At 37.5% G+C, this 24,728-nt stretch overlaps 3 protein-coding genes across 8 annotated transcripts; 1 reads left to right on the top strand and 2 right to left on the bottom strand.

Annotated features, from left to right (window-relative positions):
• The first annotated feature begins 1,017 nt into the window (after window positions 1-1,017).
• Window positions 1,018-11,475, top strand: tnnt3a (troponin T type 3a (skeletal, fast)). Of its 6 annotated transcripts, none has more exons than XM_017485515.2 (15): window positions 1,018-1,146; window positions 3,081-3,120; window positions 3,231-3,241; window positions 4,039-4,053; window positions 4,796-4,966; window positions 5,959-5,976; window positions 6,814-6,832; window positions 6,987-7,032; window positions 7,141-7,257; window positions 7,379-7,456; window positions 7,551-7,664; window positions 7,757-7,869; window positions 7,954-8,044; window positions 8,659-8,699; window positions 11,187-11,475. In XM_017485515.2, exons 2-15 carry the CDS (start codon window positions 3,101-3,103, stop codon window positions 11,221-11,223), a joined length of 891 nt encoding a protein of 296 aa, XP_017341004.1. In that variant the 5' UTR covers window positions 1,018-1,146; window positions 3,081-3,100; the 3' UTR covers window positions 11,224-11,475. The 6 variants fall into 6 exon arrangements, with proteins under 6 accessions (XP_017341004.1, XP_017341008.1, XP_053541462.1 ...); XM_053685487.1 differs by lacking the exon at window positions 8,659-8,699 and adding an exon at window positions 8,204-8,244 and having other exon boundaries at window positions 1,022-1,146; XM_017485519.2 differs by lacking the exon at window positions 5,959-5,976.
• Window positions 11,476-16,002: 4,527 nt separating this feature from the next.
• On the bottom strand, window positions 16,003-17,997 carry myod1 (myogenic differentiation 1). Its single transcript, XM_017485522.3, has 3 exons — window positions 17,288-17,997; window positions 17,026-17,104; window positions 16,003-16,926 (listed from the first exon to the last, which is right to left on the bottom strand). Exons 1-3 carry the CDS (start codon window positions 17,795-17,797, stop codon window positions 16,706-16,708), a joined length of 810 nt encoding a protein of 269 aa, XP_017341011.1. The 5' UTR covers window positions 17,798-17,997; the 3' UTR covers window positions 16,003-16,705.
• Window positions 17,998-20,267: 2,270 nt separating this feature from the next.
• zgc:172145 (Ferritin light chain, oocyte isoform-like) lies at window positions 20,268-23,793 on the bottom strand. The gene is made up of 3 exons (XM_017485523.3): window positions 23,440-23,793; window positions 21,890-22,036; window positions 20,268-20,856 (listed from the first exon to the last, which is right to left on the bottom strand). Exons 1-3 carry the CDS (start codon window positions 23,605-23,607, stop codon window positions 20,563-20,565), a joined length of 609 nt encoding a protein of 202 aa, XP_017341012.1. The 5' UTR covers window positions 23,608-23,793; the 3' UTR covers window positions 20,268-20,562.
• Window positions 23,794-24,728: the final 935 nt, after the last annotated feature.

The raw sequence follows: 24,728 nt of genomic DNA, 5'->3' as shown, positions 1-24,728 counted from the left end.
GTGGCCAGAACACCTTACATACGGCCCCCAGCACCCCCACCTGCCTCAAGTTACCAAAGTCTACACAAGAAGCCTCGGTGACTGTAAAAATGCTGCCCCCTGCTGGCCAAATAATTTATGTTGAACCCATTGGCAGTAAACGTGACACCAAAAGCAGGGTGTGGAAAGACATGGACATTAAGAGACACTTCTTAAAGAGACACATCATTAACCTTACATCATCATGACACTAACAAAGACTTGTGGGATATGTTGTCAAGACAAAATTACATTAAGTTATGTTAACATAAATTTGTCGATTTATTTTCAGAAGGCTGAAATTCATTCAAATTTTTCTTGGCAAAAGAAATCATAACCAACAACCTTCATTGTGTTTTTTTATCTCTTACCACTTAATGTGCTGCTTTTTTTACTGAGATTCAAACATTTTCCTGTAACATTTAATTTTGTTCTGGAAAACTAATGTTTGGGAATCTAAAATGTTTTTTAGACTCGATAATGTAGAATTAACAAAATAAAACTCTATAACAAAGTTTGTACTAAAAAATAGGGTGCCTAAAACTTTTGCACAGTACTGTATATATCACTCTTTTATACTTTTGTATTCAGATAGCTAGATATAAAGAAAATATGAAATATGGTATAGTTATTCATTAAATTTTTCCTAATTTATTTAATGTTCAATCAGTTATGCAAGGTCTGTAGTATACATTTTGACACCCTGGCATCCCCACATATGTATAGATTCCCCATATGTGCATTTGCAAATCCTTTCTTGAGGAATTACCAAGCTCTAAGCCTACGATCACTCTGCTGATGCCTCCATGTTTGAAATGCCTCACTTTCAGACGTAATGTTCAATTTGCTAGCCTAATGCAACAGCAAATATAGCGATGCCATCTTGCCCCATTCTAAACTTGTGCCTCGTCCACATTCCCCCAATCGTTACATCTCCTTATTCAGTGCCTACGCCAAGACCTGGACCTGGCCTCCTTAGCCATGCCCACCATGCTCTCTCGGCCAATGGGAGACCTTCACAGATCAAGTATCACTATAACAGAAAGACTTAATCGGCCCTGGAAGTTTGCAGAACTTTACAGCCAGTCTCCGCCACCAGGGAGCTCACTTCTTTTCAGCTTTTCTGAGGTAAGACAGAGAGAGCAGACACTGAAACAGAAATAGAACAGTAATGGAAAGGAAGGAAGATGGCAGTGTGTGTGAGTGTGAGTGAGAGAAAGCAGTAAGTGGAGAATGGGGCATCCTGCTCCATCAGTAGAATATAAGTGTGCAAAAAGCATTGCCACTGTGCAGGAACATTCAGGATTTAAAGCAGAGGATAGTCCACAACTGGGGTTTTAATCATCAACAGAAATTAATACAGATTTATTTCCAATGGTTGTGACCATGTACGCAGCTGCTGATGACTGAAATCATTGGTATTTCTCAGTTGAGGGGATGGAGAACAAACATAGCAAAGGCTAGTGCACCGGGGCCGCTACACCAGGTTCTGGTTAATAGTTTGGCACAAATGTACAGAGTACTGTAGTGTGCATGCTAGTTGAAGACTGTTAAATAAGGCATAGAATGTATAAATTTTGCTTGTATGTACAACATATCGTCATGCTATGATTTATGAAAGTAAAGAAAGAATGAATATTTCACACTAAAGAAAATTTCTGATGCTATTATTATTATTCTTTTAAAAAAAACTGATTGTGTGTGTGTGTGTGTGTGTGTGTGTGTGTGTGTGTGTGTGTGTGAGATAGAGAGAGAGAGAGAGAGAGAGAGAGAGAGAGAGAGAGAGAGAGAGAGAGAGAGAGAGAGAGAGAGGGAGAGTTCATTTTGGGTCCAATATATTAGCAGTAGGTGGTGTTAGCTGTTTGTTTGGTTGATTGACTAATTTGGTTCAGTCAGGCCAGTGTTGGTTGTTTCAAACATTCCTGTGCACACTTACAACTTTATATAAAATATAATAATACCTCAGCAGCATCAGTTCCAATTTAATGTTGGTTTAATGGTAATACTCAAGGGCCTCAGAATTTTATAATACAGGATACTTTTTATGGGATATAAATATATATTTATGTAAATTATAAAAACAGGGACAAAACAGCGAAATAGAAATCTCAAAAACACTGAAATATCAATTGTCAATCAAAAATAGTAAACACTACAATAATACATCTCGCATTACTTATTATGTATTCGAAAGGCTGCATCTGATATGTTTAAAAAAAGTCGTGAGATCATTTTCCTTGGATTTGAATATGGCTTGAATTTTTGATCAAATTCTACAAACGTTCCAAATCTGTATCTGTACATGCCGTGACCACATAAGGGAATGAAGTGTGTGTTACAGATACTATTCCAAGAGAATGAATCTGATCTTGATGATGGAAACCGGATCCTGAACCAAGACAGGAAGGCACTTGCACCTGTCTAAGATGGAACACTTACACACAAGAAACCTTAATGGGTGTCTCACATTAGTGCTGCCTCAGTTCTCCATCAGCCAACTCAGATACAATGCAGCTAACTCAGCTAACTCAATGCTTATAGGTTTTATCAAAATATATGATCACAAGAGGATCATGATGGCAAAATCCAATATTTCTAAAGACACAACATAACTTTTTTTTCCCCACTAAACAAATTGTACTGATGAAAAGTGCTTGAACTCTGGACTTATAGTTGAACCTGGTATGTCGACAGGCTCATTAATCTCTCAGACTGAGAGAACATTTCCATAAAACCATATGTGGAGATGTCTCACTTACAACTCAGCACAGCTTGGGTTTCAGAAGATTTTTATAGCTAATAATCTAGTTGTTGCTGTCTATCTTAGCAGAAATGGCATGTCACAGGAACGTGGTTAGGTAAAGTTAAAGAGTTTGGTAAAGGCCATTCCTGTCTACACTCACTTTAATATGCCAGCTCTTCTGGAACTGTCATAGCTTAGCAGGGTGAGATTGTAAGTATAGGCATTTTCCAAGTCCTGTTATATATAATCTGAGGATGAGCAAGTATAAGGTGGACTCTGTGTTTTTGCCACAAGAATCTAATCTATTTATCTTTTTCAGTCACAAAGTCCACTATCATCATGTCTGACACAGAGGATGTGTGAGTTCTCTTGCTATGGCACCAATCAACTTTTACATCAAGTACAATAAGCTTAACTCTGGGATAAATATGACAAAATAACTACATTTTCTGCTTTATTTTGATTTCAGTGAGACACAGGGTAAGTACTGCCACTTTACCTTTAATACAATTATTCCTTCCGATTCAGTTTTAAGATAGCCAATTACAGAAAGTCATTAGTTCATGTATTATTTGGTTATGAGTTATTTATAACTTCCTCAATCATAAATATCTCAATATACCACAATAGTTTGTGTTAATATTAAGCTTTTGGTTGAACAATGCCTCTGTAATATCAGTGTCATATTCAGCATTTTTTAAAACTGTGCATGATACCAAAACTGCCAGCAAACCCTGACAATTAGAAGATAAACTCTTAAAAAATGGGTTCCTCAAGAGTTCTTTGGATGGTTAATGGTTCTAGCTTCAAAAGGGATTCTACTTAGGAACTTTTCTAATTGGGAAACCCTATGTAGAGGCCTACAACCCTACACAGTGACAAACCCAAAAATCCTTTAAAGCTCTAGACAGCACCAAGTCAGGAATTATGACTGTCTCTCTAAATACCATTTAACCATAAACCATTTTATTTCCAATCAATCAATTGAAAATGTGTATGACTCCATTTGCAACAGTTTATGCACTTTGTTTTGATAAAATACACTCTGCATACTCCACAGCTGGATAAGTTCACATACTATTACATTTGTTGAAATCTGATGAGTTTTTTGTTATTAGAGGCACTCAATGAAAAAGGTATGAATTTATCAGCTGTGGAGGAATGGACAGTGTGTGCTTGGCATGACTCCAACTGTACACAGATCACTGATCTATGCACAGCTGGACACTATTGATACCTCTGCTAATCTACTGCTTTCTTTTTACAAATTAAAAAAGAAGTTGACGATGAAGGTAAAATACAAAAATTAAATGGACGTTTTACTGCCATCAACACTAATTCTCTAGTGATGTTAATTTTCTAATATTGATTATTTTTTACCCGCAATATCCCCCCCCCCCTTTTTTTACTACCAGTGATGCTATATAAATGTTCTTGCATGCTTTAACTTTATTATCTCTTTGTCTTTTACTGTCACTCTTTGTTGTTCATGGACCCATAAATCATGTGAAGATTCCCATTCCAGTCAATATCATGACACCTGCTAGCTTACTGATCTCTTGTTCTTTTACTTAGTTTGCTCGTGTTCTAAACTGATTATTTTTTGTATAGCTTGACCGAATAATTACCAAACCTACTCTGAACAACTTACCAAACCTACTTGTGCAAGTAACCATATTTACTCCAATCTTCAGTTTACATATTAAATCAATATCACAAGCACTGATTTTCCAAATGCTCCATTTGCTACAACTTAATAGCTGTAACACTATTCTAAAGTGATTTCTAGGTCCCTGTTTCTGCATCATCTGTGTAACCAATATTTTCTTCATTCTGCACCATGTGCTACATTTCCCGTGAAAGCGCCCCCTGGTGGCCTTGCTGTTTCCTCCACTCCATTACTGCCAATCAGGATACTAATAACCACACTCTTCTCCAGATAATATCCAACAATCTCTTACCCTGTGCCTCATCCACTAACCTCTCTAACCATAACCATCCTTTCCCCATCCCCACTCCCTTACACACGTATAGAGGTAGCTGAAGAGGTAGTAGATGTAGAGGTGGCTCCTGAGGCAGCCCCAGAACCTGAACCTGAGGCTGAGCCTGAGCCTGAGCCTGAACCAGAGCCAGAGCCAGAACCAGAGCCAGTAGCCCCAGAGCCCGAGCCTGAACCTGAGCCAGAAGCCGAGGCTGTGGCAGAAGGTATGTGGCATGGAGTATTCTCTCATCCTTCACCATAAAGCAGCAGTGCGCTCCATCCCATCACATGCTAGTCACAGTGCACTAATCGGGTCGTACCGCACCCCTTACCCCACCTTCCAAACTCAGGGTTCCTGAATAATCATGCATAACCTCCTCTTCTTACCTGGTAATTGTCCGAGTTAAACATGTATTCATGTCTTCAGGTGACTCCCAGTTGCTATATAAATTTCTGCTGTCCCCTATCGGATTGCACTGAGCAGTGTATGATGCAGCTTTCAGACTATCCCCATTGCTTCAATGCCATATAACTATATTCTAAGATTATAGATAGGAATCAACCCTTCTCAGCACTTCTGCTCAAGCAATGTTGACTGCCTGTGATAGAGAGAGGCCCCTTGATGCTTTTGTCATGCAATGGCTAAATCGTTATTATCAGAATGTCTGTGGATTACAGTGCCATCACTTAAACTTAAAGTGAACTGATGATTTACAGGAATATTATTTATTCAGTCCTTATCCTTACTTGGGGTGATTAGAATGTTATCAATGCACTTAATTATATTTCATAATTTATTATTCATTGCCCTACTTAAGGATTTGTACTTTATGCCCGCCTCAAAGCAAAATGTCCCGGGAACTTTGATGAGTTAGAGAAAATAATAATGTATAATGTGAAAATACTTGGGTTCACCTTTCATTTAGGTCTCCTCTCATCAAAGCATAATTCCCATTTCAGAAGAAGCAAACAGTTTCTGCTTTTATATTGTGGCTACAATTTACCACACCTCATTAAAAAAAAAAAAAAAAAATTGCTTAGTGAAAATGATTTATGGAGAATAGTCATAAGTGATTATCTCCCCAAAATCCAGCTTCTCCTTTTTAGTGTATGTTTGATTGTATCACCTTAAAATGTAACTTGTACGCTATACAGATGTATTGGCTTTGCTAATTTTGTTTATTCTGCTTTTGCTTTCATTGCTTACTGCATGCAGAGGTCTTTGAAGAGGAAGGTATGTTGATTACAGATGTATCCTACCTTTGTATGTTGGAAGGACAGCTTGGTCCGTTGTCTTAGCTGTTTGTAGTCTCCGTCTGTTGGAGAATGTGTGCACTGAGGTTCCTCCCAGTAAAACGTGTTCTTTTGGAGCAAGAAGCACTGCTTTATAATTGACCAATAAACTTAAAGACAGACATGAATTAACAATCATAAATCGATAAAAATGGTGTGTCCATATTTATATAGGAAAAGGGTGAAAGAATATAAAATGCTAACAACCACTAGCCACTGCGCACTCGTCTAACCCTGCTATGCCATTTAATCTGCATGTCATGCACCAGTCACTGAGTCACTCATATCCAGAGGGAGGACCAGGTACTAACTAAGCCACTAAGCATGTCCATCATTTTGGAGCAGTCCAAAATGGACACACATGGGTTGGGCCTTGGATAGCAGCAGCAAATCACATATTTCTTTTTCTTTCTTGTCTTTCTATTTCTTTGCAAAGTTAATTTCAATTTAACTTTGATTTAAATCATTAAACCTTGACCACTGAGAATGATAATAACTCAATATAACACGTTTTAATCTAATTCACAAAGTTCCCATGTCTTTGTAATGTTCATGTATTAATGTGTACCTAATTTTTATGTAAATTAGGATTTTTTTTAAAAATTGTTGTTGTTTCCTAATCTTTTGACCATTATGTGAAATAATTATGTGATTGCTAAGTAATTTACTACCCATTTTGACTTTTGATTTGAAATACCAGTTTGCATCATATACTACCAAGAGTGGACTTCTAACAAAATTATGTGTGCTTGTTCCCTCTACGTTTTTTAATCTACAGAGGAGAAGCCCAAATTCAAGTAAGTAGCCAAATCCACATTCGGCACCACTGTGAATGCAGTGAGCAAAGATTAATACTTAAACTATGTTCTGGAATTTACGAGGGATTTTGTTATATACAAATGTATTTATAAACAATTTATCTAACTGAATTTATTTATGTTTTTACCAAAGGCCATCTGCACCCAGGATCCCTGATGGTGAAAAAGTGGACTTTGATGTAAGGGTCTAATAATCTAACAGCAGAACTATGATTTTTCAGAATAGACACTCTGGTGGCATTTTTTGGATATTGAGTAAAACAAGGATTTGCATGTCTACCAAACAGGACATCCAGAAGAAGCGTCAGAACAAGGATCTTGTGGAACTGCAGGCACTGATTGATGCTCACTTTGAGCATAGGAAGAAGGAGGAGGAGGAGCTCATCGCTCTCAAGGAGAGAATTGTGAGTGAATCTGGCTGTGAATATGATTAAAATTAGCAATAATTTAGATGCCTAGAAATTAGGCGAATCATAGATCAGGACCAGTGTAATATGTATCTGTTTGTGGTGTGTCCACTAACAGGAAAAGCGCAGAGCTGAGAGGGCAGAGCAGCAGAGGATCAGGGCTGAGAAGGATAAGGAGCGCCAGGCAAGGCGTGAGGTATGTCTTCCACACCAGTATTTCTCATTTACACGTTCATGCCATATGTAATCCAGCATACATACAATTACGAATTTACTTGTGCCTTAAACAGGAAGAAAGGCTGAGAAGGGAAGAGGCTGATGCCAAGAAGAAGGCTGATGAGGATGCTAAGAAGAAGTCAGCCTTGACAAGCATGGGCTCCCAGTTCAGCAGCTACCTGCAGAAGGTGATTTTGTCCTGTTGTCACATACAGCACTTTTAATCATCTGTCTTTTAAATATGTGTGTACTAAATCTTAGCTCTGGGTATAAATTCCAGGCTGACTCCAAGAGAGGTGGCAAGAAACAGACAGAGAGAGAAAAGAAGAAGAAGATCCTGGCTGAGAGGCGTAAGCCACTCAACATTGACCACCTCAATGAGGACAAGCTGAGGTAAGCTGTACTACAATATGAATGAGAGCAGGTAGTGTGTCAGCAGATGGCGCTGTAAGATCTAACCTCACTGACGTGTCACAGAGAGAAGGCCAAGGAGCTACATGAATGGATGAAGACCCTGGAGTCTGAGAAGTTTGACCATATGGAGAGGCTGAAGAAACAGAAATATGAGGTAGGAAATTCAAATATTTTAACTAAACTATGATTTATTTATTTATTTATTTATTTATCATTCGCAGTCAGAATAGATATAGTTAGAAGTGTTCTCAGTAAATCGTGGCTGAGAGGTTCCACCTGTGATGCATATAAACCCAACATCAATCTCCTCCAGGTTACAACACTGCGTAAGAGAGTGGAGGAGCTGGGTAAATTGTAAGTTGTTACAGGTTTAGTCTGAGCTACCTGCTGAGCATGCTCTGTGTCTGCTTGTTCAGTACATTTACAGGGCAGACGCGACAGAGTGGAATAGGGCACCCACAAGGTCTTCATTTCCTTTTTTTGTATAAGCAAATGAAATCATTAATTTAGTTTGTGGGGGGAAAACATCTGGTAATCAGGGCAACAAGGCTTGAAAGATTTCTCTATAACAAGACCAAAGCACTTCCACCTCAAAAGGACCTGGACAGTGTGTAAGTAAACACATCACACTGTAGTTAAGGTGTTAGTATCGTGTCGTCCTGATCCAACAGGCCTTGTGGAGAGAGCTGGACATATCGAGGTGAGAGCTGGTTCCCCCTCCGTGAATGCTTTCATGCTTGTTAAAAGGTGTTGATGTGTTGTTTTCAGGTCATCTCACTCAGAAATCGCATTGATGAACTCCAGAAACAGTAAGTTTAGTAAAGTGACGTCTATGAGTCTGCTATATCACATCCAATCCCCAGTGGCGGTTCTAAGCAGGGTCCAAGGAGGGCCAGTGTCCCTATAACAACAAGGACAGACCTCACTTTGGGATCATTAAATGAAAAATCTGAAATAGCCTAGTTATTTGTGAAACACAAAGATCCAACATGTTGTGTAGTTAGATGCTTTTAGATGGGAGCATTTATTATGAATGTCAAGCACAGAAACCCAAACGCTGTGAGAGTGTGCTATAACAAAGGAAAATAACTTTATTGTTTTAAAGGTTTAAATCCCAGCTCACTTCGTTTTTAGTGATAACCATCAAGTTTTGGAAATTATGAAGTAAGCTAACAATTTCTAACAATTTCACAATTGTGATGTGTAAGTAACATTAAATTGCTAGCTAGCTAGCTTGTTCTATTGCACATCCATTTTTCTTTGCTTAGCGCAGCAACAGTATGGACTAAACAGTCCTTCCAGCAGAGCGACTGGTCCTCACCTGGACCCTAAGCTAAGATTCTATACAACTCTATTCCAAAGAAAGTTGGGACGCTGTGTAAAATGTAAATAAAAACCGAATGCAGTGATTTGCAAATCTCACAAACCCATATGTTATTCACAATAGAACATAGAAAACATATCAAATGTTCAAACTGAGGAAATGTACAATTTTAAGGAAAAAATAAGGTCAATTTTAATTTTAATTTTGAACACGTCTCAAAAAAGTTGGGACAGGGCAACAAAAGGCTGAGAAAGTAAGTGTTTCTAAAAAGAAACAGCTGGAACAACATTTTGCGACTAATTATGTTAGTTGGCAACAGGTCAGTAACATGACTGGGTATGAAAAGAGTATCTTAGAGAGGCAGAGTCTCTCTGAAGTAAAGATGGGATGGAATCTGGATAGAAGCAGATGTTGCTGTAAAACCTGTATATACCTTTCAGCATTGACGTTGCCTTTCCAGATGTGCAAGCTGCCCATTCCATAGGCACTAATGCACCCCATACCATCAGAGATGCAGGCTTTTAAACTCAACGCTGATAAAAAGCCGGATGGTCCCTCTCCTCTTTAGTCCCCTTTAGTTTAGAGGACGTGGCATCCATGGTTTCCAAAAAGAATTTCAAATTTTGATTCGTCTGACCACAGAACAGTTTTCCACTTTGCCTCAGTCCATTTTAAATGAGCTTTGGCCCAGAGAAGACGGCGGCGTTTCTGGATCATGTTCACATATGGCTTATTCTTTGCATGATAGAGATTTAACCAGCATTTGAGGATGGCACGGCGAACTGTGTTCACAGACAATGAGTTCTGGAGGTGTTTCTGAGCCCATGCAGTGATTTCCATTACAGAAGCATGCCTGTTTTTAATGCAGTGCCATCTGAGGGCCCGAAGATCACAGACATACAGTATTGTTTTTCACCCTTGTCCCTTGCACACAGAGATTTCTCCAGATTCTCTGAAACTTTTGATGATATTATGTACTGTAGATGATATTTATAGTTTTCACAATTTTACATTGAGGAACATTATTCTGAAATTATTCTACAAATTGAAGACGCAGATTTTCACAGATTGGTGAACCTCTGCCCATCTTTACTTCTGAAAGACTCTGCCTCTCTAAGATACTCTTTTTATACCCAGTCATGTTACTGACCCCTTACCAATTAACCTCCGGCTGTTTCTTTTTAGTTAAAATTACTTTTCCAGCCTTTTGTTGCCCTGTCCCAACTTTTTTGAGACGTGTTGCAGCCATCAAATTAAAAATAACCTCTTTTTTTTCTTAAAATGTTACATTTCCTCAGTTTAAACATTTGAAATGTTTTCTATGGTTTATTCTGAATAACATATGGGTTTATGAGATTTGCAAATCATTGCATTCTGTTTTTATTTACATTTTGCTCAGTGCCCCCAACTTTTTTGGAAACCGCCACTGCCCATCCCATCCCATTCCATCCCATCCCATCCCATTCCATCCCATATTATTTTATTCTATTCTATTCTGCTCTAATCAGCCATGTAATGTTACATCATCATTTTGATTCTATGCATGGCACAATAACTAGCATTTCACCATTTTTATAAATATATATATATATATATATATAAAAAAAAAATTCATTTATACATTAAACATACATTCATTTCTATTAACCATTACCGCTCAACATCTCTGGACACCTTGTTTCTGCAAGTCAAACGGAAAGTACTGCCTTGTGTCTCAAGGCAAATTTATGTCAAGTCTATAGTTTGACTTGACATAAATTTACAAAGGTAAGTGATGCCTGCTGTGACTGGGCATGTGGCATGCAGTATAATCTGAACACACTGTACTTAAGCCAATGTGCCACTCTAAACACCTTCAGACTTACAGTTACATTGTGGCTTATAAAAATGATTATAAACCTGGCTTATGAACAGGTAGTAGTAAAAATAGAGTGTCTGACTTTGCTTGTCCCTGGCAATTGCCACATTACAGCAGCAAGAAGGGAGCTGCCGCCCGCCGCAGGAAGTAAGTGGACCGCTCCACAATCCTTAGCAAGCACATGGCTGATGGACAGATGGCGATTACTGTGCAATCAACTAAAAAGCAACCATCCACCAGCTGCAGTGACCATGCTATCTGTAGTTTTAATAGTCACAGGTCTACTAAGTAGCTACTCTGCAGGTCTCTGTAATAATAGCTGTTCAACACTCACACTTCCTTGTCTTGGACTGCTGTTTGGTTCTCAATTTTTTCATGTAAATAAAGTGTTACTCTAAAGCCACTCAGTAGGGATGCTGTTTTTTGTCATTCATAGGCCCGGTCATTTACAGTTATTTTCATTAACCAAAGGCCTATTAATCTTTTGAAACAGAAAACAAAAATGCATACAGTAAAGAGCATTTTCAACAAGAAACCTGCTTCTGGAAAAAAAAATTGATAGATAATGCAAATATTGTTATAAATCGCTATAAATTGTTATAAAAACAATTCCAGTCTAGTAATTGCTTGAAACATTTTCCTGACAAGGATTACTGCCTTTTTCCATCAGCGTTTCATAAGGCCAAGTGAACTGACTAGAAAGTATTTCATACAATGTCTCCATGCAAACTCTCTTGGTGTCCCGCCGGCCTCTATCTGAATCTTCATTCTTCTTCAACAACTGCATTATGGGTAATTGCATAGTGAAAACAAGTTTTTTCTTCCATTTTGTTTTAGTCAAGTAGTGCATAGGAACTAAATGCAGGTATAGGGACTAAAATTGGGAATGAAAAAAATGTGTTCCATGTGCCCCAAATGGAATCCAATGAATCAATCGAGCCAGTGGTTTGGATTTGTCACTTTGCCCATCATGCCTAACTTGCATATAGTTGAGAAAATCTCAGCTTTCGCATATCAGCTGTCACTTTTTGACCTTTGCATCAGGGGCATTAGCTGGACTGTTAATCACCTGGGGCTGAGCCCAGATTCTTCTCCAAAAAAAAAAATCTGTTTTATCACTGTTTGCAGACATATCAGACCTATAAAAATATCCAACTTTTAGCTATCTATCAAGCTAGTTTGGTGTCGCTAGCTAAGGGGAGGCACAACTGTCAGTGTATGGGTTTAGCTGCTACAGTGCCATGTAAAGTACATTATATTTCCTTATGCTCTGCTCATATCATGTTCATAATTTGGAACTCATATAGACATTTACACACCTTGTTTTCCTGCTCAGCATCAGAGGATGTTACTGTTTCAGTTTCACCTTTTACTAGTTAAAAAATAAAACATTAAATATATTTTTTTTAAAAAACAAACAAACAAAAAAATCGGCGTATATCCATTTTTCCTCACAGAATTGAAAGCTGTCAGCCAATAAGACACGAGTATTCCCATCTATTTTCCTGTAAACCCTGTCTGATTGGTCTTGCCTCCGTTCACTGAAGATATACAATTACAACACTGTTGTCTTCTTTTACTGACAAACCGCAGTGACAAATCGCTCCAAGTAGAGAATTATTCAGTGCTAAAGAAAAAAATCTTCGGCGCTACAGCCCTAATGCCCAGGCCTGGCCACGCCCCTGCTGCAGGTGTTCACATCGCGGCTCCGTGTCGCGCGCGTGTAGGAGATAAATGCTCGCCTGTCGCTTTGTCTGTCGCTGCTGTGAACGCACTTTAAAACGATTCGATGTTCACTAAGGTACCTGTAAGAACATGGTTTAATACAGCTATTCATTTCAAGGATTTATGAGGAGATTGAGGAAACTCTCAATAATAAAACAAATAAAATCAACGCGTGATCAGTTAAATTGCTAAGTGTAGGAGTTGTTGTGGCACGAATCATTAAAGACACTTTAATCTACCATCAACAAATCTTACTATATTATCAACATGGTCACAGAATAACTTTATGATACTTCCATTGAAATTTGCGAGCCCACGGTGCGCTTTGTGTGTGTGTGTGTGTGTGTGTGTGTAATACTGAAATTAGTGTCATTAGTTCTGGAGTTCTGCTTCACTTTACATTTATAAAGCTAGCTTCAAATCAAGATAACCAAAATTAGAGTATTGCTATGTTGGCCATAACGTTTCTTGGCGCTGATATCACTAACTGATTAAATAATCTCTGTCAATAACGGAGTTTAAAAAGCTGTGGCCCAGCCGCAGCAAACTGCTGGCCTATCCTTCCACACTACACTAAATCCCTGTCTGTAGAAGAAAGCACAAATAAACCAAATCGTGGGCACAGTTTTATTCGAGAGCTCGAAACACACAGTTAACAGGGTTTATTTATTTATTTATTTATTTATTTGTTTATTTATTTTTTAACGTTCCTGTAATAATAATAAAATCTTATAATAATAACAATAATAATAAAATTATTATTAGTAGTAGTAGTATTAGTATTATTATAGGCTAATAATAATAATATTAATAATAATAATAATAATAATAATAATAATAATAATAATAATAATAATAACAACAACAACAACAACATAGCCAATATTTAGTATTTTATGTTATTTACATATTATGGGAGCTATGAAGAGCTATGGCTGAATAACAAGAGACAGGAGAGTAAGCATGAACATACTGTTTGTATTGACCAGAAAATCCAAGATATCTTTTTTACCATTTGATGGGCTGTATCAAATAAAAAGTGGATAAAGATTATGAAACAATTATCAAAACAATATGAAATGGAGAACCAAATGCTTTAGGGAAATGTTTTGTGTTTGCGGATGAATAAAGTAAACTGTGCTCAAGCATCACAATTTTGTGACCTCAATTTAGTATTTTGTGGCCACGAAAAAGTCATGAGCACAAAATTAAACAGATTTATCTACACTGTAAAAATGCTGGGTCTGCCTCATGCAGTAATGGGTCATTTAAACACAACTAATCATGATTAAACTATCCATGCAAATATGTACTGTTTTAGGCTATGTTTAGCAACATATTTTATCCTGCACTGTAAAATGCTTATACGTTATTAATGTATATTAACTATTACACATATTTGATGTATTTAGCTTTTTCATCTTTAGCTATTATTTCCTCCATCCCTCTGAATATGCTGTCACGTATTCAGAGGGAAATTTTTGCTGGCCGAAAGTATGTGGACAGCTGACCATCACACCCATAAGTGCTTGTTGAACATCCCATTCCAGATTTAGTTCCCCTTTGCTGTTATAATAACATCCACTCTTTTGGGAAGGTTTTCCACTAGATTTTGCAGCATGGCTGTGGAGATTTGTGCTCATTCAGCCACAAGAACATTAGTGAGGTCAGGCACTGATTTTGTGTGAGGAGGCCTGGTTGCTTACCTTGATGTGTAGCACAATAAAAAGCAATGTGGGCGATAATGAAATTAAAATCGATAATATTCTTATTAAATAAGTAATAAGAATAATTATACGAGAAGTTAATTTCGAGATACTTACAACGTAAGAGGAACAGTAAGACTATACACATTAAAAAAAGATGTGTGATGTGTGCACACAAGGTGGCGCTGTTGCCATATCTAGTGTTCTCTACTACTACACCGGTTTTTGTTTACTTGCTTATTTCCGTATTTATTTATTTATTTATTTATTTGTTTGTTTATTCGTTTATTTATTTAAGCGCATTTCCGAAATGTCATTTACATTCATGTACTCATTCTACAGGCACACATTTCAGGACAACCTAAAAGTGACACCCAATTACAGACGTGCTACGAATATGAGATCGAAACATCTCGCAATTAATAAAGGGGTAAACCAATATACTGAAACCTTTCTCATGCCAAAATAGCAGAATATTAAACTGTAAGTCAAAAATGTTTTTATATAAACTTGAGAGAGCATATGGGAGATTTCACATGATCCAGTTGAAGATCAAGTTTTCTGCTTCAAAAAAGGAGCCTATAAGCTATTGAATCTATAGTTCATATGTAAACAATTTATAAATTAACCAAAATTCTAATACATTATTTAAACGATTGAGTATATTATTTATATTTGTATATTTCATTATTAAGAAAATTTCTTTCTCTAATTTAGTACATTTGGAGAATTATAAATCTCATAATGACTATTAAGAGTATACATTATGAGATCTTGGACATATCACCTAAATTAAGCTGCATGAGAATGATTTGTTTATAAGAGCAACAATTTCCTCTTCTGACAAAAAAAAATGTCTCTGCACAATATGATAGACCAGTCAAGAGCGAGGCAGGCTTTACTTTAGAGAATATTCTGGAAAAAATGCGCGCATTTGAATATACAGTTGTTTCATGAATTCAAGCATTATTTAAAGAGAAATTGGATCTTGATCGCGGGGTTAATTCACAGCCAATCACGTATCAGTTACTCAAATATTTATTAACGAATTATAAAGATTTTAGATCATTAGGGGTCGGATAAATTTTGTGGCTGATTTTTAATTGACCGAATTACAATTATTATTATTATTATTATTATTATTATTATTATTATTATTATTATTATTATTATTTATTGTTTAAGAGCAATTGCGGTGAATAATAAACAGTGAGAAAACCAGAAATTAGAAGGCCAGTCCAGGATTTTTCAGCGTCCAGTAATCTTTAAGGCCATTAAAAATGTAGGCTTTATATCTTTCTCATTGAAATAATCAGTTATTTTATTTATTTTTTAAAAAATTAAATAGGCCTATGAGAATTAGAGTATTTTTCAAATATATCTTAAAATAAATACGGTTTAATTGTCGTTGTCATAAATTCTCCAAATTATATCTCATAAAATTTATTAAGTACATTTTATTTTATGCAGAAGCCAAAATATAATAGAGAAAAAGCACATTTCTGTGTATAAATAATCCATATCTTTATTTATTTGACATTCACTCGTTGAAGATGTATAAATATAAAGTTTAACGCTGGACACAACAAACGTCTCAAACAGGCAAAATTAAATACACAATTATGTTTGTTCGTTTCTCCGTGTTTTTTTTTTTGTTTGTTTGTTTGTATGTTTGTTTGTTTTTTTTAACAAAACAGCTCTTATATACACATGTACAAAAAAATGGTCCTCTAATTTTCATATCTGCAGTGGTTATTCTCTGTAAATAATTAGGAAATAATAAAAGATGAAAGTGACAGAAAGTAGTCTCAAAAAGAAAGAAAGAAAGAAAGAAAGAAAGAAAGAAAGAAAGAAAGAAAGAAAGAAAGAACGAAAGAACGAAAGAAAGGGAAAAATATGGTCACATATGGCAACACTGACATTATTATATAAATAAGCTGAGTTAAGAAACTGACTTCTGTAGAGCCACGATCATAATGGAATTTGACAATTTTCTAGAAAGAAAGAAAGAAAGAAAGAAAGAAAGAAAGAAAGAACATCTAAAGGATTTTTCTTCTGTTCTCCAACGTCTTTAACAGTTTGGTGGTAGTTTGTATTTTTTTCTCAGTTCATGACAGGAGTAGTAGTCCTCATTAATTTACATTGTCTCTCGCGTTCTCTGAAATGTTGTGGATGTATGCATGGCTGTTTCCTCCTTTCCATTCAGAGCACCTGATAGATGGGGTCGTGGGTCGGGCCGGACGGGCTGCAGGTGTTATTTGGAGAAGGCACGCTTGTCTCGGGTGGAGAGCCGGTGACCCCGTCACACAGCTCAGCCGCAGGGAGCGAGGAGGCGGCGGGAGACTCAGTGGAGATCCGCTCCACGATGCTGGACAGACAGTCCAAACTCGACACCACTGGGTTCTTATTACTCCTCACATCTCCTGGAAAGCCCATAATTAAACAAAACGGTTAGTATTTCATTACAGCATATCCAAAGCGTATTTCTTGTTAGAATGGCATTGAGGGACATTCGTGTTTACCATTTGGAGTTTCGTTGAAGTACGTGGTGTCATAGCTGTTTCGTCTTCCGGACGGTCGAGCAGGGCCATTAAAATCCATCTAGGAAACACGCAACACGAATCATTTTAATTCATTAGCTATTTTAAAATCTAATCTAATCTAATCTAATCTAATCTAAATAACATGACTAGCTGGATAGTGAGGGGGGGGAGCCATTGTAGCCTAATAAACGAACTGCGAATATTATATTGAAGGAATGTCAAAGCTGCAGAAGGTTCTCACCATGCCATCTGAGCAGTTGGACCTGGGACTGGAGGCGTCTGAATCTCCGCTGTATTGCTCCAGAACCGGGTAGTAGTTCTCCTCTTGACTTCTGAGTAAGGCTTGGAGAGACTCGATGTAACTGATGGCGTTTCTCAGGATCTCCACCTTGGGCAGCCTCTGGTTAGGGTTAGTAGACGTGCACCTCTTCAGGGTTTCAAAAGCGTCGTTGACCTTGCTCAGGCGTCTCCTCTCTCTCATAGTTGCGGCTTTGCGCCTGTCCGCGTTGGTGGTTTTCCTCTTGCATGCTTTACACGCCCACAGGAGACACCTGCCCGCTTGGTGGTGCCCGCTCGGCGCCCGGATATGTTCATCCTCCATGTGGTTGTGTTCATCCGACTTAAGCAAGCTCACGTGCACTAGCCTGGGGTCCAGGTCTTCGAAGAAGTGCATGTCGCTGGTGTTAAAGCAGGGGTCGTCATAGAAATCATCAGCCGATGGGATGGGGAACGGAATATCCGACAGCTCCATCCTTTCTTCAAAAAAAATTTGGGGATTTTTTTGTGCGTAAAAAAGATGTAGCCCAGAGTTTATCCTGCCTCTAGTTAAGTGTTTAACCTAATATTTCGTAATGTTCTTGAAATTACAAGACAGTAAGGCCGGGTTGGCTTGAACGCACTGCTCTGTGAGGACCCTTCCAGGCACTTGTTGCTGAGGAGGCTTCCTGACACCTTATATTCTAGTCCAGCCAAATGGGGACGTGTCCTGTCACTTTCCGTCTGACCAATAGGCAGGGACAGTGTAGGCGGAGCTTCATTCTAGCTGCACGAGACCTAATGACTGTAACAACATTGAAGATTACAGTTATAAATTCATTTCTAAGTCAAAAATCACAAATTTTATATATATATATATATATATATATATATATATATATATATATATATATATATATATAGAGAGAGAGAGAGAGAGAGAGAGAGAGAGAGAGAGAGAGAGAGAGAGATAGATAGATAGATAGATAGATATATTATTTGGTATATTAGTATACAAAATGTGGGAGGAATAAAACGAAACTTTTATGTTTGCTGTCATTAGTCAATCTACATCTATATTTACATATTAACTAAAAAAAAAAACACAAAAATTTCTCTGGCTGTTAAATTTTAACCTATTAATACCTACACGTAGGCCACATTAATCAAAAACACAGAAATCACAGAAAGCGTTAAGAAGTCATTATCTGAACATCACATATATCATATATATATTTATAATACATTTTGGGGTTTACATTAAATACACTGTCGCGTTTTATTATTGTCTAACTGCAATAATAAATAGCATTTGCTTCGGGGATTTGATTCAGGAAGATCTTACAGTATGCGATTCAATCCTTTATTACAAACTGTAGTGATAACCAAAAATATACCCTAAACACATTCAAAAAGATTTTAGAAAACCACGAAGCATCAAATCACATTAGATTAGAAGTATAAAAAGGTTTAATTTTAGAGTAATTAATTTGAATTCATTTCAAATGTCTATAAAATGAATTTCGATTTTAATAATTATTATCTGAGTTAAGTAACGGCTGATGAGATTTCTTCTTAATGTTTCTTTGTTGTTGTTGTTGTTTTGTTGTTGTTGTTGTTGTTGTTGTAGGCATGTTGGTACCAAACCACATGATATCAGCTTGTCTTCTGCGCTTTGGATAAGCAAATACATTTTATGATTCAAATCCAATAAATGCATTCTTACACGGGACATGAGTTCATTTGGTTCATACAATCTATTTCCACCATGTACTTTATTTAGTTTCACACAAAAATAGCCACCGCCGGAATTATACCTACACCAACAGAGGGCAGAAAAGTGCCAAAGAGCCATGAGATTCGCTTTGATTGCTTGGTCTCCAAAAACTATCTGCAAAAATTTTTGGTTCCAAAAGTAACTATGACCCAAATAATCTCATGGCCTACATTAAACAAAACACTACTATAAATTAATTCTATGAAGGCATGAGATACTTTTCCATATGGCTACCTCTCTGTGCGCGCCAAAACCACCTCTGGTGTTTATTGCCAAAAAAGCTTTATTTTGGTTTCATCTGACCATAGAACCTGATCCTATTAGAAGTTGCAGTAGTGTCTGGAAAACTGAAGCTGCTTGAGTTTGTTTTTGGATAAGAGTAGAGGCTTTTTTCTTGAAACCCTTCCAAACAACTTGTGGTGATGTAGGTGACTTCGGATTGTAGTTTTGGAGACTTTCTGACCCCAAGAGGCAACTAATTTCTGCAATTCTCCAGCTGTGAGCCTTGTTTTTTGGACACTTGAACCATCCTCTTCACAGTGCGTTGAGACAATATTGAAACATGTCCTCGTCCAGGTTGATTCATAACCTTTCCAGTTGACTGGAACTTCATAATTATTACCCTAATGGTGAAAATTGGTATTTTCGATGCTTTGCTATTTTCTTATAATCGCTTCCCATTTTGTGATGCTTAACAACCTTTTGCTGCACATCACAGATATATTCATTGGTCTAACCTATTGTTATGAATGAATAAGGGAATTTGGCCTATGTGTTAACTCATAGTTATACCCCTGTGAGAGTATATAATTTTCTGTTCCTAGTCACCCAGGTGCACTAAAAATGCAAAATATCAATGGGAATATCCTTTAAATATATTTTTTGTCATATGAATTCATGGGGGTGCCAATAATTGTTGCACACCTATATTCAACAAAGATATTTTTTGGTTAAACGTGTGTTGTGTTTCCAATTGTTTGATATCCATGAGAGCAAAGTATTTTTTTTTTTCAATTTTCTGAACAAAAAATTAAAAGGTTCAACAATAAAGACAAATTTTCACAGCCTTTTTTGCTCATATTTACCAAGGGTGCCAATATTAGTGGAGGGCATTGTATATAAACCTGATTATTTCAATTAATTAATGTAGATAGTGAAATAAGGAAAACACTGACACAAAATAACAAAATAACAAATAGAGAACTCATTTAATATTGTATTGGATATGTATCAAAAAACCTTGGTAACAAAGAAAGCGTTAATATCACATAACTCTTACATCATCAGTCACTTACTATTGAAATATTAAGTTTTGTTATACAAAAGAGAATGGCTTGGTTTTAACACAAAAACTTTATTAATTAAGTAATGAAGTCGGGTTACTGTTCTAACAAGCCCACAAGCTAAGATAGAAGCATTTCTTTTCTATACTTCAAGTCAGGTTTTTATTGCATCAGTGGGAGGTTTTATTATTAGGGGAAAGTTTAAGCACTGTTCAGTTCCTTGTAAAGCTGGTCAATGAGATATTCTCCGAATCCTGCAGTACCGTCAATGGTGCATCCCACTCTCTGAGCGTTGGTCAATAAGTCACCCAGAAGCTTGATCTTTGGGACAAGTGGTCTGAGGAAGTGGCTTTTGACCACACTAATGGTGTGAGGGTCCTCATGCTCATGTGCTAGCCGACATAGTTCTACCATGATGGCCATCTCCTCCTTCCACTGGCCCAGCATGAGCTCCAGAGCAGGGAGCAGCGCACACACCTGCTCAGTGCCTGGTCTCTGCAAGTACATGCACACACACACACACACACACAGACACACACACACACACACACACACACACCATAATGCCATAACTGTCATCATAAAGAATAAATATATAACAGAAACTACATCTTAAGTTCTTGTTACCCAACTTCAGATGTTTTTTACAATAATTTTTTCCCCAATTTGAATCTACAGTAAGATAAACTGTGCATAAATAATGTTCATGCTACAATCTGTATGGAAGAAACTGATGCTGTTTTGCATTAAAAATGCCAAAGTTGAAAACAAAGTTTGGTGACCTTTAATATAGCTATTTTAAAGACAGTGAAAACAATTATAGGCAGAGATAGTTTTCGGCAAGACGATGATTTTTACAATTAAAGGATTCACTTGGCCACATTTAAACATGCGCATGCCTTAGTCTCCATGCATCAGCGGATAACAAGGTGTTCCAAATCGCTGCTGATGGACCCTCACCAGCCTCACTCCGGATCAATTTTACATGAGTCATAAAACTAGGGAAGAGAAGGGGGTTAAACCAAAAAAAGAAAAAGAAAAAGGGGGGCGGGGGTCCCGGGCTAAAGTGGCAGCAGAACCAGTGCCACAGTGTACATCTGGAACTACAATTAATGCACTGTCCTTCCGCTTTCACATTAATCTCCCCAATTTTCCGGAACTCAGGGGAAACGTATACCCTGACAGGCATTAGAGACGAGATCCCCGCAAAGCCCATGGGGTTTTAGCCCTCTCTCTCTCTGACCCCTTCCCCCCTAAACCACTGCCCTTGCCTGCCAAGAGCCCCTCTGAAGCAATGAGATTTTAAAGGTATATAGGGAGACATGGATGCCTTGGGTAATACGATGAGGATATCATTTTGGCAATAACTGCAGGCACTAAAATAGCACAAGATATCTATGAAAAATTCTCTTCCTTACAATTTGAGCCATATCAAACTGTACCTCTATTATTTTAGAAACGCAAGTGGGAAACACTATGCAATGCAGAACAGGTCTTAAGTCAACTAATTGAGGTATGGCAATGTTACCCGAATAACTTTGTTGCAGTAATGTCCCCCACGTTCAGACAGGTATTGTACCAGAGCCTCGGCCCGTGCCTGCTCCCTCGTAGACTCCTGATGGAAAAATGCAGCCACACGGGACAAGGGCAGATCATCCTGCTCAAAGAGCTCAGCCTAAAAAACACAATGCAGGCACAAATTACAGTCATTGCCTCAAAGATCCAGAAAGGATTTTACATTATAAAACTGAGTAAAGTGCTTCAGTCTTTCTCTTCTGTTCTAGTGATTTGATGGTTACGAGTTCAATTCCCAAAACTGGCACTTTTAGGTCACTAATGAAGGTCCTGGAACTGGAATTTCCAAATTGTCCATAGTGTGTGAATGTGTGTGATTGTGCCTTGCAATGGGTTGGCAGGGTGCATGGTGTTCCCCACCTTGTGCCCTGAGTTCCCTGTGATAGGCTGACCCGCTACCCTGTGTAGGATAAGTAGTACAGAAAATGGATGGATGGATAATAACGGATTAATGAATAATAAAGATAAGAGAAGTAGATCATGTTTAAAACCATATCAAAATGTCCTGTCCTTTATCAAGTTGTGTTTAGCCGTGCTAGTACTTTTGATTGCAAGTACTTTTCAAACCACAGGCTCTAAAAGCTAGTGGTACATTTGTAAAGCTTATTAAATAATTATGTAACACTTATATAGCACTATGCAGCATGTTGTCTTGATTTAATTGTACTGCTTAGGTTTGTTTACATGCTCTGTGATACACAGCAGCTTGAGCCCATCCCATCTTCATGAACTTTCTTTCTTCTTTCTTAAATCTCTCAGATACTGCACTCTCTGTAGGAGAAAGCTCATGGATTTCCATGCTTGGCACGTCTGTTTGGGTACACAACACATTCATGCTCAAAGCAGTTGACATGCTTTAGACCAGTGGTTCTCAAAATGAGGTCTATGTCTGTGGCAAAATTTCGACATGCTTTTAAAATAATATATTTATTATTGAGTTCTTTATTATCAGCCATGGGTTTAATCCAAACCTCAATAACAATAACTCAAAAATCAGTAGGCCTATAAATAACATCAAGCTGATTAAAATGTGTTCTGTTAGTAGAGAGCTCAAAGTGAAAAGATTTATGGCTCTAATAAATAGGCAAAATATTATTGCACACAATTAAATAATGTTCGGTGCACTGAGGGGGGGGGGGGGGGTCCTTTTTTTAGGTTAGTTTGTTCTGACTGCAAAAAGTTTGAGAGAGTGTTTTTTTTTTCGTTTTGTTATTTTTCACCTCACAGTAAAACCATATTGAAATAAAGCATCACACTTTTGCTACTTCTACATATGGCTCTTTACTCACATGGTGTGTTTTCCATGTAACCTAACCTGTTAAAAGGTCTAGGATTACAGTCAGAAGTCACATGAGGAGCAGATAAAAACATACTTTTATGGAAAGAAACGCAGTACACAAGTGGAACCACGTCTCTGTAAAGCATCAGGCAGGGTGTAGATTCCTGTTGCGCAATATTATGGTTTTGTTTACTCTGTAGCTACTGCACTGGATCAACTCTTACCAAAGCTTCGAGTCGGTAGGCAAACTCCATCACTGAAGTTGAAATTCCACATAAACCTTCCTCAACGACAGCAGGGAAGTTTTGCTTCGCTTTACTGCCCACGAATGCGCGGTGTGCTTTACACATGGGAAAATTCATTTTTAATCTCTTCTCGGCTGGTTCAGACATGTTTCCGACTCTCTCGCCGCCGCCGCTAGGTTTCTGAACAGCTACACGCTTTCTGATTCCTTCATATGCCTTTATAACGCAGTTATTTCATCTACTATAGCAAATTAATGTGCAGAAATAAAATAAAAAACAACTTCCGTGCTGTCTTCCCCTCACGCGACTCGGTGAAATCGTTTCCAGGTCATCTGCACAAGTTCATCCGCCCCTCGTAGGCGACTGAGACGCTGGTGAGAAAGCGCTAGAAGATGGATAAAATCACGAGTAGTACCACATTTATACAATGTTACAGCACTTTGCCTTTTCCAATCCTTTATAGATATACTTTACCTTGAAATATAATCTTGAAAATACTTTCAAATGTGTGACTCCATTTAACATTTTGGGCTTGATACATCCTTTTCCATTAGTAATCCACCATAGATGTACATTATATCAAATGTACAATTTGTGTCCCATATTTACTCTACTCTGTTACCCAAACACATTCTATTGATAAATAACAATAACCCGATATTAACCGGATTAAGACAATACTTTGATTGAGAAACTACCATGCAAACAGAGATTATTGATCATCTTAATCCGGCTAAAGTCATACTCGAAGTAAACACAAATCAAATTAAGACATGTGGAGTATTCCTGTTTTAGTCACATTATCGATTAGTCACATTATAGACATGTAAACACCTTAATCACACTATTAACGTCGTGTGGGAGTTTTCACCGCATTTTGCGACAGGACATGTACACACACGGCAGTGCTCAACCGTTTGACCGCAAACGAGAGCATGGCTGCGTCCGAAACCACGTACTTACCTGCTATATAGTAGGTGAAATACATGTATTTCGGCTACAATATAGTAGGTAAGTATGCGGTTTGGGACGCAGCAAAGCCCCATGGCTTCAAGCAGTCGTCTATTTGCACGTACAGCATGACAAATAATTAACTGCACTTGAAGCTTTTGTAAAATTACAAATGAAACACCCAAAACTGTATACGATACATAAACGGGAACATGAAAGGGAACGGGAAAACGGGAACATGAAAGGAATATTCTAAAATCAACTCATGTAAAGACCTTAATCACAGTATTGTCTTATTCAGAATAAGGTCAATAATT

This window comes from Ictalurus punctatus, chromosome 14, assembly GCF_001660625.3.
Source record: "Ictalurus punctatus breed USDA103 chromosome 14, Coco_2.0, whole genome shotgun sequence".
Classification (NCBI taxonomy): domain Eukaryota; kingdom Metazoa; phylum Chordata; class Actinopteri; order Siluriformes; family Ictaluridae; genus Ictalurus; species Ictalurus punctatus.
This window is presented reverse-complemented; position numbering and strand designations above follow the sequence as displayed.

Excerpts from the sequence above, each read along its gene's own strand:
- tnnt3a (XM_017485515.2), top strand. The coding sequence starts at position 3,101 with ATGTCTGACACAGAGGATGT. Across the intron at positions 7,258-7,378 it reads TCGCTCTCAAGGAGAGAATT|GAAAAGCGCAGAGCTGAGAG; the intron begins GTGAGTGAATCT and ends GTCCACTAACAG. Across the intron at positions 7,457-7,550 it reads AGCGCCAGGCAAGGCGTGAG|GAAGAAAGGCTGAGAAGGGA; the intron begins GTATGTCTTCCA and ends TGCCTTAAACAG.
- myod1 (XM_017485522.3), bottom strand. The coding sequence starts at position 17,797 with ATGGAGCTGTCGGATATTCCGTTCCCCATCCCATCGGCTGATGATTTC. Across the intron at positions 17,105-17,287 it reads CCAACTGCTCAGATGGCATG|ATGGATTTTAATGGCCCTGC; the intron begins GTGAGAACCTTC and ends CGTGTTTCCTAG. Across the intron at positions 16,927-17,025 it reads CTTCAACGAAACTCCAAATG|GAGATGTGAGGAGTAATAAG; the intron begins GTAAACACGAAT and ends TGGGCTTTCCAG.
- zgc:172145 (XM_017485523.3), bottom strand. The coding sequence starts at position 23,607 with ATGTCTGAACCAGCCGAGAAGAGATTAAAAATGAATTTTCCCATGTGT. Across the intron at positions 22,037-23,439 it reads CCTACCGACTCGAAGCTTTG|GCTGAGCTCTTTGAGCAGGA; the intron begins GTAAGAGTTGAT and ends TGTGTTTTTTAG. Across the intron at positions 20,857-21,889 it reads ACTGCAACAAAGTTATTCGG|AGACCAGGCACTGAGCAGGT; the intron begins GTAACATTGCCA and ends ATGTACTTGCAG.